This window comes from Cupressus sempervirens, chromosome 2 (genome assembly GCF_028749045.1).
Source record: "Cupressus sempervirens isolate cs-2001-9-10 chromosome 2, ASM2874904v1, whole genome shotgun sequence".
In the NCBI taxonomy this organism is placed as follows: Eukaryota; Viridiplantae; Streptophyta; class Pinopsida; order Cupressales; family Cupressaceae; genus Cupressus; species Cupressus sempervirens.
This window is the reverse complement of record NC_143119.1, coordinates 460,746,730-460,760,203: the sequence shown is the minus strand read 5'-3', so window position 1 is coordinate 460,760,203 and position 13,474 is coordinate 460,746,730. Positions and strand designations below refer to the sequence as shown.

Sequence of the window (13,474 nt, the reverse complement as noted above, 5' to 3'; positions counted from 1 at the left end):
GGGTTTGTCTCTTAATTCCGCAAATGATTTTTGTTCCTATGATTTAGTCTATTATTACATTGTACTGAATGAAAAAGTTGTGTAACTCAAATATAACTGTATTACTATTTTTTGATATTTTCTTCACGTTTCAAATTGTCTTGCAAAAATTGTTTCCTCTGGATTCAATTAATGTCACCACATCTAGCCTTTTTCCTATTTGTTCATGGCACAAATTTTGTCCTTTAGGATGGCTATTACATGCAGACATTTGTGTAGCAGTGTGGTTTTCACCACACTAGTTTATCCTTCTCAATCTAGCAGTAAATGTGATTTGTTCTTTGATTTGTTAGAGGGTTACATTTTTTGTACTGTGTTGGTGTTTTATATGTAGGTGTTGTGTCCCAGATAAGTTAGTTTCTGTTATTTTAATCTGAATTTTAGATGGGGTAATTATAAAGGGGTTGTCTGTATATGTTGGCTGGATTATTAAAATTTGGTATATGGCTAATTTTTTTTTTTGATCGGTAATCGGCCGAATCCTAGATTATTTATTATTATTGTTAAGATTAATTTTTATTATCTGCTAATCTGAAGAAGATTTGAACCCAAGACCTCCCTGATGAGAGGCTCACAATTTACTGTTGCATTGTAGGCTCTTGCCTCATATGGCTAAAAATTTTATGCTTCAAGATCTGTTATATTTAGTGTGGCATCAGAATTTGTTTCGAACGTAGAAAATAAATTATATATGTTTTCTGTGTTCAGATATGACGGAAATTGGTTAAATTTTCGTGGTTTCTATACAATGGTTTTGCAAATAGAAGATGATTTTATTTCTGTTGCCACTGTGAGGTAAGCGGTGGAATTCACGTGTGGGTTGTTTTATTTTTCCAGTTTGTCTTTGGACGTGACTAGTTATTTTTTGTTTCCTTACTATGACATGAATTTAGGCTGAAAGAGTTTGGTAAATTGGTAGGATATATGGACAAAGAGTTGCAGAAATGCCACTTATTGGTACTCGTATCAAATACCGATATCAAGGAATGTGTCGTCTTCTTGTTAAAGAACTTGAGAAGGTATGGAACTTTGAGCTGAAGTGTTTTAAGTGTACTGGAAATTCAAATAATGTATATTCTTGTGGACACAAACTAATGTCTTGTTCATGAAATCAGCTTCTTTTTTCATTAGGAGTGGAAAGACTGATTTTACCAGCGGTTTCTGAGCTAAAGCAGACATGGCTCAGAAGCTTTGGGTTTCAGGAGATGACCTCTGAAGATAGATTTGAACTTTTGAAACACAATTTCATGAACTTTCCAGACACCACGGTTCTCCAAAAGGTAGTGGCAAGAGTGACTCTGGAACATGGGATTGTTACAGGTAAGGCTATATTTCAACTTCATTTAGTTGGCAAATAATGTTAAATTATTTTATTCTCAAACACAGTTTCACATGCTCTGGGCTTTCAGAAACAGATGCTTCTCAAAATGGCATAGATGCAAATCATCCGAGTCCAGGAAGCAGATTCAGAGGAGAAGGAAATAAGAGTGAAATTATTCCTTCTGCTGTTGTTTCTAGTCCATCGAACAACAGATCTTACACTGATGTTGTGGAGAATGTGAGTCCTCTCTGCAGTTTACCTTTTGACACTCCATTATCACACTGTAATCCTGAAGGAGAGGGCTCATTTGATGAAGAAATGAAGACATCTTTGGCGAAAAGATATCTGCATATTAATTCAACTTCTGCTATGACAAAGAATCTGTCCAAGTATGGTTTTTAGCTTGACCTAATTTTTAATCAATTGTTAATCTAATTTCAGATATTTAAGTACTTGAGTAGATGTTGGTGTAGGTGAATCGGAAAGCTTATAGACCTAAAATCCATTCTCATTGTTTAATCTTAGAACTTATAGCAGAACACTTACATTAACAAAGTTGCTGAAATGAAAGAAACGGTGAATAAGGAAAAGAAGATCACTGGGATGGATAATCAAGGCCAGGAATTCCCCTCTTTTTTTCTCTCAAGGCATGGGGAAGGAAACTAACCCACTAGGCTCAACAGCAACTCAAATGCTGAATGGGTGTGAGGGTTTTCCATTGCTATATGGATTGTTGATTGTGTAAGAGGAATAAAGAAATGCATGATAGAGAGCAAGAAGGATTTTCTTCATGCAGAGGAAACAGCAGATCAGAAAGCCAAATTCCGAAACCAGATCTGAAAAGCCAACACGAAGAGTAACCTGCTTGCAAAGTCTTAGCCCAAAATGCCTGTCAGTGGGATCTTGGAGTGTGGGGGCAAGTGAGCTCGCTCCTGATGCTAGGAGGTGCTCTTGATCAGCCAAAAAGAGATGGAAAAAACAGAGATCTGAAGCAGACTGTCACACATTCCTGTAACTGTTACCTGCATGTGGAAAGCTGGAAGAATATTGGGAGAAAGGGGTTGATTTGGTCAAACCCCTGTTTAGAAATTCACCTTAAATTAAATTGAAATTGAAACAAAGGAAAGAACGCGCGCTATTAATAGCAGAGGCTTGATTAGTGTCTTATACCTTGGCAATGCAAGTGCTTCTTGAACTAAGATCACAATTGTTGATGCCATACCCTGACTCACAAAAACCTAAAATGAAATCACAAAAGACATGCTTGCATGATGATTGCTAGGCTTGTCACCATGATGAGATGAATTGCTCAAATGCTTGAATTTGCTTGAGTTCTCCTTGGATGCTTGATTGCTTGTGTCTTGATAGGATTTGATAGATAGAGATGAGATGAGATGCCACACAAGATTATAGATGCCAAAATGGGAAAGGTAACATTGCTTTCATACCTCTCTAAGCCATTTCAGGGCACAAAACTCGAAGGAGGCTGACAAGGAATTGAAATCCCACCCTAAATTAAAAGACGCAAAATCAAAAGACCTCTCTCCAAATTAAATTCTGGTCTTAGCTGTAATGTAGGGGACACCTACCATTGTAGGGGGTGGATCTGGCTGCCTCATACGCTCTGGGGTGCTCTTTAGGAGGTGATTATGGCTCAAATTTGAATTGGGAGTTCATATGGATATAAAAAATGTGCGTTAAATTGAGTTGTGATAAATGGAAACATACAAAAGACCACTGATAGTGAAATAGGATCTATGTTCTTAAGAGATAATGATTGAATACAATAATTAAAGAGGACATACTTATAATTAAGGGCCCACATTAATCAAATTGAGAGAAACAACTTAAAAAAGAGTCCTATAAAGCATGGAAGAATGAATACACTAAAATGGGCACTACACAAGCGTGGAATTGGACACACTTAGGCAGTGCATACAACTTACAATGATACAGTTGCTAATTTATAGATACTTGAGGGTTTTTTGGTAATTGTTAGCTGCAGCAAAAATCATTCTTGCGAATAAATTTACTGATGGAAAGATAATATTTTATGGAATTGGACACACTTAGGCAGTGCATACAACTTACAATGATACAGTTGCTAATTTATAGATACTTGAGGGTTTTTTGGTAATTGTTAGCTGCAGCAAAAATCATTCTTGCAAATAAATTTACTGATGGAAAGATAACATTTATTTTCAAAAAATTGAGGTCTAACTGGATAAAATTGGTTCCAGTTAGACTTTTTTTGGAAAAAAGTCTTGCAGCTTGACAAAAATTTCGAAAAAACTATAGCCATGATAAGAATTTCTGGAACACAAAAGGTTATTCTTGTGATTTATCTTTTCGGGAGAGTTCTGAGGTTTTTGGCTATTGAGGTTTGATAAAATTAGTTTAACTCAAAGTATCTTGCTGAAAAACTTGATGGGCACAATTTTTGGTTAATATCATGATTTTTCCGGCTCAACTTGGGCTGGGAGTCAAGTTGTCATATTTTTCTGTGTTAAAACTATAACTTCGATCATCATACATATCTGACTGTGCAGATGGCACAGACCTTATCTTTCATATAATACCTTAGGATGGCTTATAAATACATTGCTCCTTGACTAGGCATGATCGGCGATTTCCTAGATGATTGTGTGTTAGCATTTACCTTAACTAAATTTAGTTATACTTGTTTTCTAAAACAATATCTCCTTGGGCACCAATTATGAGAATGCAGTGATTGGGCCGACCTAGATAGGGTCATGTTCCTTCAAGGAACATGCCCTTTGGTTAAGATATTTATACAAGGTGTGGTTGTAGTTAAAGGACACACAAGAAGAATAAGTTTGCTCCTTTAAGCAATTCTGCCTATACTCGAATACTTTCTGAGACAAATACATTTCAGAATAACAATTGATATTGACATCTCTTTTCAAGTCAGATAGAAGGACGATCAAGAACAAAAAACAATATAGAAGTTACTATCAAAGTCTGATCACGTAAATTTGCAGAAACTTTACATGGTATTAGAGCTTTGGTAGTTGAACCTAGGCTCTGCAAATTAAATAATCAGACTTGACATATATCTAGCATCATTCTTTTATCTTCAGTGGCATACACAATTAGACCCGAGGACAGGTTTGATGGGAAAGAACACTTTGATGCTTGAAAATTCAGAATCATGATGATTTTTGAAGAAAATGATGTAAAACAATTTGTTGATTCAGCATCCAGACAACCTACTGTTGGACCTAATAAAACTATCTGGAGTAAAGGAAACAAGAAAGCCATGCAGATTATATTAGATGGAGTGAAAAATGAAATAGTACCCATGCCAACAAAACATCAAACAACATTTCATATGATGAATGCATTATTAAATGCATATGAGGTCAACAATGCAACTAGAGTCCTCGCACTAAAAAGGAAACTAAATCATATACAAATAAAGAAGGGAGAATCGATGAATTCTTATTTCCTAAGGGTTGCCAGTCTAAGAGATGAACTTGCAAGTATAGGAACCATAATTGATGACAAGGAACTAACACTGATGGCTATAGATGGGTTACCAGATTCATGGGAAACGTTCCCACAAGGAGTAAGTGCTAGAGACAATCTTCCCAACTTCAATAGACTTAAGGGAGATTGTCTTCAGGAAGAATCTAGAAAACTTAAGAAAGGGGGAAAGTTGAAAACTGAAGATGAAGAACTTCATGTTCTCAACACAAATGCCTATAAAGGTAAGAAGAAGCACTTCAAGAAGAAAAAGGGTAATCAAAAGAATGACAAACCTAAGAAAGATCTATCTAAAATAAAATGCTTCAAATGCGAAAAATTTGGACATTATAGATCTAATTGACCTGAGAATTCTAAGCAACAAGTAAACTATACAAACATTAGTAGGAAAGAAATTAACTATGATCCTGAGGATCATGTATTGTATTCAGCTCTATCAAATGAAGTCTCAAGTAAGGCATGGGTGATTGATAGTGGATCATTTCGACAAATTACAGGATACAAAGAAGAACTAGACTCTATGTCAGAAAAAATTAATGGTGAAGTCCCCATCGGTGATAATTCGACACATTTCGTCAAAGGAATTGGAAATTGCACCGTAAAACTAAAGTTAGGTAGTTCTCTACATCTCAAAGGAGTACTTTATGTATCAGAAATAAAAAAGAATCTAATCTCGGTTACAACACTTGAAGATAATGGACATAATGTTGCATTCATGTACGTTAAAGTAATGACCTGGGCTAAGAACTCCTCATTTAAGAGAGCAAAATTGATTGGTCAAAGAAATGGGTACTTGTATGAATTAAACTTAGAACCTAGTCGACCCATTCAAGCCTTAATTCATGAAGCTGCTGATATAAACGAAATATGACACAAAAGGTTAGGACATCTAAATTTCAAAACTTTATCGACTATGGAGAAGATGGTTATTGGTTTACCTAAGTTAAATAAAGATCATTCAAGCATATGCAAAGGATGCACTCTAGGTAAGAACACCAAAAGTCCATTTCATGATAGCACTAGAAAAACTAACAATGTTTTGGAATTAATACACTCAGATTTATGTGGACCTATGTCTGTTCCTTTTCTTGGAGGATTTTGGTACTATATACTATTTATAGATGACTTCTCTAGTAAAACTTGGATTGACTTCTTAAATGTAAAGAATCAGAAGAAATCCTTAAGAGATTTAAATAATTTAAAACCTTAATTGAAAACTTATTAGGACATAATATTAAAACTCTTAGGACTGATAATGGAGGGGAATATACTTCAGATTTGTTTAAAGAATTTTGTAAAGAAACAGGAATTAAGAGGAAGTATACCGTTTCGTATAACCCACAACAAAATGGGGTAGCAGAAAGGAAGAATAGGACAATTATAGAAACTGCAAGCGCTATGACGTTTGATCAAAATCTAGAATATTATCTTTGGGCAGAAGTCTCTTGTACTGCTGTCTATATTCAAAATAGAAGTCCTTACTCCCATCTTAGAGATAAAACTCCAAAAGAAAAGAGAACTAAGTTAGAATCCTTTAGGAGGAAAGGTATTTTTGTAGGGTATAGTGAAACATCTAAAGCATATGGGATTTTCATACCTGGTCAGAAAAATATTGAACTTAGTAGGGACATAATTTTTGAAGAAGATTTAGCATTCAAAAGAGCCCTAAGCTCTGGAGATCCCTCTTCCTTACCTAGTTCTGAAGAAAATACTGAATGTGAGTCTCAGAGGGAGAACATTGAAGAAATTGAAGATGAAATTCAAAATCTCAATCTTGAAGAAACTCAAAATTTTAAGAAAATCCACTTTGGGCTATTAAGATAGTAGAGGAAGCACAAGACTTTGTTGCACAATCTGGTACCTCCAGAGAAAGCAAAAAACCCAAAAGATTTTCTAGTTATGTAGCAATCATGAGTGATTTGTCTAAATCAGAACCAATCAATGTTTCAGATGCTATTAAACATACAACTTGGAAGGATGCCATGACGGAAGAATACCACTCCATTATGAAGAATGATGTTTGGGAAATTATTCCAAGACTTGAAGGAAAATTTGTTGTTTCTTCCAAGTGGATATTTAAAATCAAGCATGTTGCTGACGGTAGCATTGAAAAATATAAAGCCAGATTCGTAGCTAGGGGATTTCCTCAGAAAGAGGGGATTGATTATGAAGAAACCTTTTCTCCTATTGCCAGATACACCTCCGTAAGAGTAGTCCTAGCAATTGCAGTATCAAAGGGATGGAAAGTACATTAGATGGATGGAAAAATTATATAAGAGGTATATTTGGAGCAACTTGAAGAAATTGAAACTCATAACTCTAAAGTTTTTGTTTGCAGGTTCAAGAAAGCTCTCTATGGGCTTAAACAGGCTCCAAGGGCATGGTATGAAAGAATTGATATCTCACCGGCTTAGGATTCTCTAAGAATGAAGCTGTTCCAAATCTATATTATAAAAGGGATAAAGATAATATGGTAATTTTGATATTGTATGTTGATGATTTACTAATAACATGTGATGATCATCTCATAGAACAATGCAAGAAAGACCTAATCATATAATTTGAGATGAAAGATTTAAGACTCCTTCATTACTTCCTAGGACTGGAAGTATTGCAAAATTTTGACAGCATCATACTCAATCAAGGAAAGTATAGATTAGATATCTTGAAGAGATTTCGTATGTGGAACTACGGGCCTATGCCTTCTCCCATGGAGACTAATCTACATAAACTTAAGGAAGCAACTGTAGAATCACCTTCCATAGATTCTACTCTTTACAGACAGATGATTGGGTTCCTTATGTATTTGGTAAATACAAGACTTGATATTTGCTATGCTATTAATGCCTTAAGCCAAAGGAGATTCACTTAGTTGCAGTCAAACACATCATGAGAAACTTACAAGGCACTCTTAACCTTGGGCTTAAGTATGAGAAAGTTGAATTGGATCTACATGGATCCACAAACTCAGATTGGGCTGGAAGTGTTATTGACAGGAAAAGCACTTCAGGATGATGTTTCAGTTTAGGCTTAGCGATGATATCATGGATATGGAGAAAGTAGTCTTCAATAGCACAAAGCTCCAGAGAAGTTGAATACATTGCTGCAGCAATGGCCTCTCAAAAAGCAGTTTGGCCTAGAAAATTACTTCTGGGACTATTCGGTTTGGCCATGATTCCTACGATTATTCATTGTGATAATTAGAGTTCCATCAAGCTTTTTGCAAATCCAGTTTTTCATGATAGGTCCAAGCATATTGAAATTCCTTACCATTATGTTAGAGATATGGTAGATAGGAATACTGTAAAATTAGAATACATTTGTATTGCAGATTGGACAACAGATATTCTTACCAAACCTCTCTCTCGAGTGAAGATAGATCACTTTAGGAAAAAATTTGGTATGGTTGAATTATGAAAAACTTTGTATTCCTTAAAATTATTAATAAAATAATATTATTGTCAGGCTATTAACTGTTATGGGCTCCACTATTTGTATTCATTATTTTAGAGGTGACGATCTCTAAGATAATGAATACTTGTGTAAAAGACATTATGAGAGATGACGATCTCTTAGATAATGTGTTGAACAATAGAGAACTACTGTTAGATCTAGATGAGTTCAAGATCATTTGTGACAGACATTTCTATGCCTATGTATCACAATTTGGATAAAGGAAGAATTTATTCTCTAGACTTTATCTTGTGTTTTGGTAGATCTTAACTCAAGATCATGTTGTGATATAGGATTTCCATTACCTATGAGTTACAACCTGGATAAATGAAGAATATAATCATTCTTCGGATTTCATCTTGTGTGTTGCATTCCATGCAATACTATTATCGCTAGTATCAGTGATAAGTCAGATATCACAGGTATAGTAATATGACATAGTATCATGTGTTAAATGATACCATAAGCTAAGAAGATTTAGATAGATATAGAGTATCATTCTATGCTTATTCATTGAAATTGATGATGCTAGATATGTTATCTCTCAGTATGATTATCAAGTTAAGAGGGATTGTTAAAACTATAACTTCGATTATCATATAGATCTGATTGTGCAAATTGCACATACCTTATCTTTCATATAATACCTTATGATGGCTTATAAATACATTGCTCCTTGACTAGGCATGATCGACGATTTCCTAGATGATTGTGTGTTAGCATTTACCTTAACTAATTTTAGCTATACTTGTTTAATAAAACAATATCTCCTTGGGCCACGACTATGAGAATGCAGTGATTGGGCCAACCTAGATAGGGTCATGTCCCTTCAAGGGACATGCCCTTTGGTTAAGATATTTATACAAGGTGTGGTTGTAGTTAAAGGACACACAAGAAGAATAAGTCTGCTCCTTTAAGCAATTCTGCCTGTACTCGAATACTTGCTGAGACAAATACATTTCAAAATAACAATTGATAATGACATCTCTTTTCAAGTCAGATAGAAGGAAGATCAAGAACAACAAACAATATAGAAGTTACTATCAAACTCTGATCACATAAATTTGCAGAAATGTTACATTTTGCAACATATTGAGAGTTTGTTTGCAATTATTTCTTTTATTGGTAAAACTATCTAGTAATATTAATACTGGAGTTGCCGAAAACTTCTCTGTCCTTCCTTGGGCGCTTGTATCCCCATATCCAATTTGGAAACGTATCTGATACTGCACGGATACATGTCAAATATCGTAATGATGTCTGCCTAAAAAAACGTGATTTTCCAACCATGCCAAATATAATAGGATTTGATTTTTTAAAAGATTTGACATAAATCTTCCCAAATTTGATTTCAAATTTTTTTTATTAAAGCAATTTAAAAAAAATGGTTTAAACAAAACCTGCACCAAATGAGAAAGACAAATAAAATGTTTATCTATTTCAGAAACCCATTTTTGGGTTATCTTCTAATGCAACTCTAATATCTTTACATATTGTGAAGTGCTAAATTAATTTATAAATATTTATGTGTCAATATCGCTTTTGAAGTAATTAAGATCTCCTATAATAACATTTATAAACTATGTTAAATATGTGTATGTTTTATTTATTAATGTTGTATATTTACTAAAAACCCTTGATATAAAACTAGCAAATTTAAATCAAACAGTAAACCAGTATTTGATATAAATTCCAAAACTTTAATTGATTTATAACCAGCAGATATGCATACGAGAAAACTCAAAAAAGTGTGTTTATTTCCTCTAATATTCAGAAGTACATATTCAAACCAGCAATTAACACAAATAGTTGCCAAATAACGTTACTGTATTATACATCAGCAATACAATAACACACAACAATCCAGAAAATTCAATCTTATAATAGAAATAACAGTCAGATTGGCAATATAGATAAAACCTATAAGAAGGCTAGGTTTGTGACCAACCTCCAAAAGCTTCAAGGGTTTGTGTCCTTGATGAGATAACTAGATTAATATTTGTTTTAAAATATTATATTCTTCATACCTTTCCATGTTGAGCTTGTTGTACTGTTATCCCTTTTCCCAATGTGATGCATGCCCTTTTAGGCAATGTGGGATAAAACACCTTTTTTGTCCTTTAGTCACTTAAGTGAACATAATACCCTTTTAAAATAAAGTGACAAGTTAAATGACCTTTTAAAGTCACTTAGTCAGTAAATCATATAATCATCAAGCATCAAAATAACTGACCAAATGAACTCGAATAAGCATGTGCAATAGCTCGTTGGAAAGCTCTCGATGAGGTGCTTCCAAACCAACACTGAGATACCAAGAATTCTGAGCTCCGTCTACTTACTAAAAATAGTAAGCATCTAGACAACCTGCCAAAATTGCTTTGATGGGTTTGAAACTAGAAATGTCTAGGCCAAATCTTAGACTGAACCTTGCAAAGAACCCTTTCGCCCCTGGAACCTAGGGGAAGTGAGCCGGGAAAACATAGTTATAACGTCCTAGAAAAAGGGACATTACAAAGCCTCCCTTCTCAAGGATTGCTTGCCCTCAAGCAATCCGCTCAAACTTGCAGAAACCAAATGCTAGGATCCCATACTTGCCTCGAGAAAGAGGTTCTACTCCTCAACTGATGTACCCCAACATGCATCTTCCCAAACTCGGAATGGTGAAATAGTACAATAGGGATCAATGTGCCAAATAACTGGATGCCAGGATCCCAAGTCTCACCATAAAGGGACACCAACTGGCATGTGTTGCTGCCCTGTGTGCCCATACCCTCAGTCAGCATGAATGCCTCACTCCATGAGTGACTCTGCGAGTTTGCACTATCAAGTGAAGATGGGAGCTCAACAATATGCCAATATTTACCCCAAGATGATAGCAACCAAACTCTCCAACAAGCTCCCCGATAAAAAGCAATACATAGGGATGCTCCACCTGGATCCCAAGTGAGGACTCATGCGCTGTCTAAGATACCACGGACCAGCTCCTGTAATATCTGTATCACTGTACCACTGTACCACTCCTGTAATCTTTGTATTGATGACAATGACAAATCCGACCAATCTAACTCCACCACTATATCACCTTGTGGAAAACAGAGTAATTCTAATCTCTGGAACTTTGATGTGTCAGAAGGCTGAAACACATAGATCATAATCTTGTGATTGTGCAACAACACAACATAATCCATTAGATGTAAGATACTATTAACACTTGGATACCCGATCACCCAATCAACATGATCCTGTATAAAGGAAGGAGTGGTTGGTGAATCATCAACATCATGAAGGCTAACATTGTCTTTAATATATTGCTGATTAAAAAATGTAGACACCTCATGTGGAACATAGGGTAATGTATGTTTTCCCCACTCATCTGTAAATAACTCATTGACTTGTGATGGCCAAATAGAATCAGTGAAAATATTACTAACGTACATAGGCAAATCACTGATAACTGGAATATACCAACAATTAAAATCACTGATCAACAAGTAGGCTGTGGCCATCTCATAAGAGCTGGGCGATAAATCTCTGGGTAAGCTGAAAAATCCCTTAGAGCAAGCCAAGAATAAATCTGAACTTCCTACTCCACTGTAAGTACCCTTGCTCATGTTAAAGTCTTCATAAAAGGAAGGTTCATCATTAATTGAAATCTCTGAATTATCCTCACTTGTTGTATCACTAACCATGTGCTCATGTGACAATGTACAGCTACTGTCATAAAAATCAGAATTTCCGGACTCATCAACTAACTGATCCATAGAATTTTGCTCATCATAGAAAGTCTCTAAATGATTGAATTACATTGTTTGCCTTCACATCTACCCGCTTTATTAATTTCTTCAATGATTTGCGTGATTTCTTGTGTCCTTGAACCACTGTTATCTTCTTTATAAGTGGCTGCCCCACTCGTTTGATTTTCAGCTTTGTGGATAGAATATTGTGTTATGCTCAATTCAAGGCATAGCTCATCTACCTCATTCTCCTTGTCCCTTCCAAATTTTATTGCTAGATCTCTATCCATTAATAGTTGCAAGTACTCATATTTTATCATTTTCAAAGTTTCAAAAATAGTATGTAAAAGAGGACTTGTGACACCACATACATTCCCATGCCTCTCTTTTATCACAATCTTCCTCATGAGATCCTTAATCAAATTGGAAGAATCATCCATCCTTGTCAACACTTGGACAAGCTTGTCCTCTTTGACTAAAAACATATCCAATAAGTCAAGGAGTGAACAATGGTTTTTGACCATCTCCTTCAAACACAAGCGGCTTGTTCTCCATAGAATCTTTTGATTTTTCATCACCTAGGGAGACAACATTTTCAGATATGTCCTCTAACTCAACGTGTGCTAGATCATCTATCTTGCCAACATTGCAGTCCATTTGCTTCCTCAATATTTGACATAATTTCCAACGTAATGTCACCATAAAATTCATCCAAGTTAATTTCCATGTTACCAAATAAGATGTTGGTGTTTTCCATGTCTAAATAAGATGGTGAGTTGCCAACATTGGCTGTTTGGTCAACTCTTCTAACTGGGCCATCAATATGCTCATCAGAAGGACTAGTGTAAACAACTCCATAAGATACTTCTGTCTCCCAATTACCTGTTAGTATACTTGTGCCATTGTTAGTACTACTATCAAGTTGATTGATATCTTCCCTATGCAATTTTCTTTAATTGTCCTCTGCAAGGAGATATCGAGTCAAAGCATAGTATTTGTTTCTTATCATATCCATCTTGTTTTGCAGCTCTAGCTGAAAGTCCACATAATTAATGAAAGGAAATTCTTTTTGAAGCTTTGACGGAAATTTTATATAATCGTCGTACAGTCTCTTTACTTCAGTTTTATATTCATAAGGATCTTTGACTTGCCCATCACGAGTGTACCTTGAATTCTTATTTTTTTGAAGGTCTGTTGTAGCCATGATTTGAGTCTTCAACAATTCCCATCTTTCTATACTTGTATTGAAAAATTGATCAAGATTATACATAAGATCCCTAGGGAGGCTAAAAGGAAAAGGAGGCGGTCCTAAATAAGGTGGGCTAAAAGGGAAGGGGCTATACCCTAGTGGGCTGGTAAAGCGGAGGGGGCATGGGGCTGACAAGGTGGGCTAAGCCTTCCGGGGCTGTACCCCTGTGGG

General features: G+C 35.4%; 1 protein-coding gene across 18 annotated transcripts in view; it reads left to right on the top strand.

Annotated features, from left to right (window-relative positions):
• LOC149573041 (uncharacterized) overlaps positions 1-13,474 on the top strand; it is a 75,559-nt gene that overhangs the window by 45,413 nt on the left and 16,672 nt on the right. For all 18 annotated transcript variants that reach the window (XR_016360019.1, XR_016360020.1, XR_016360013.1 and 15 more), the window contains exons 6-9: positions 748-834; positions 959-1,058; positions 1,155-1,359; positions 1,449-1,749. Coding sequence is in view for 6 of the 18 variants with exons in the window: in XM_089814214.1 (XP_089670340.1) it covers positions 748-834; positions 959-1,058; positions 1,155-1,359; positions 1,449-1,749 (693 nt within the window). In the remaining 12 variants the exon portion in view is untranslated. The remainder of the gene's footprint in view (positions 1-747; positions 835-958; positions 1,059-1,154; positions 1,360-1,448; positions 1,750-13,474) is intronic.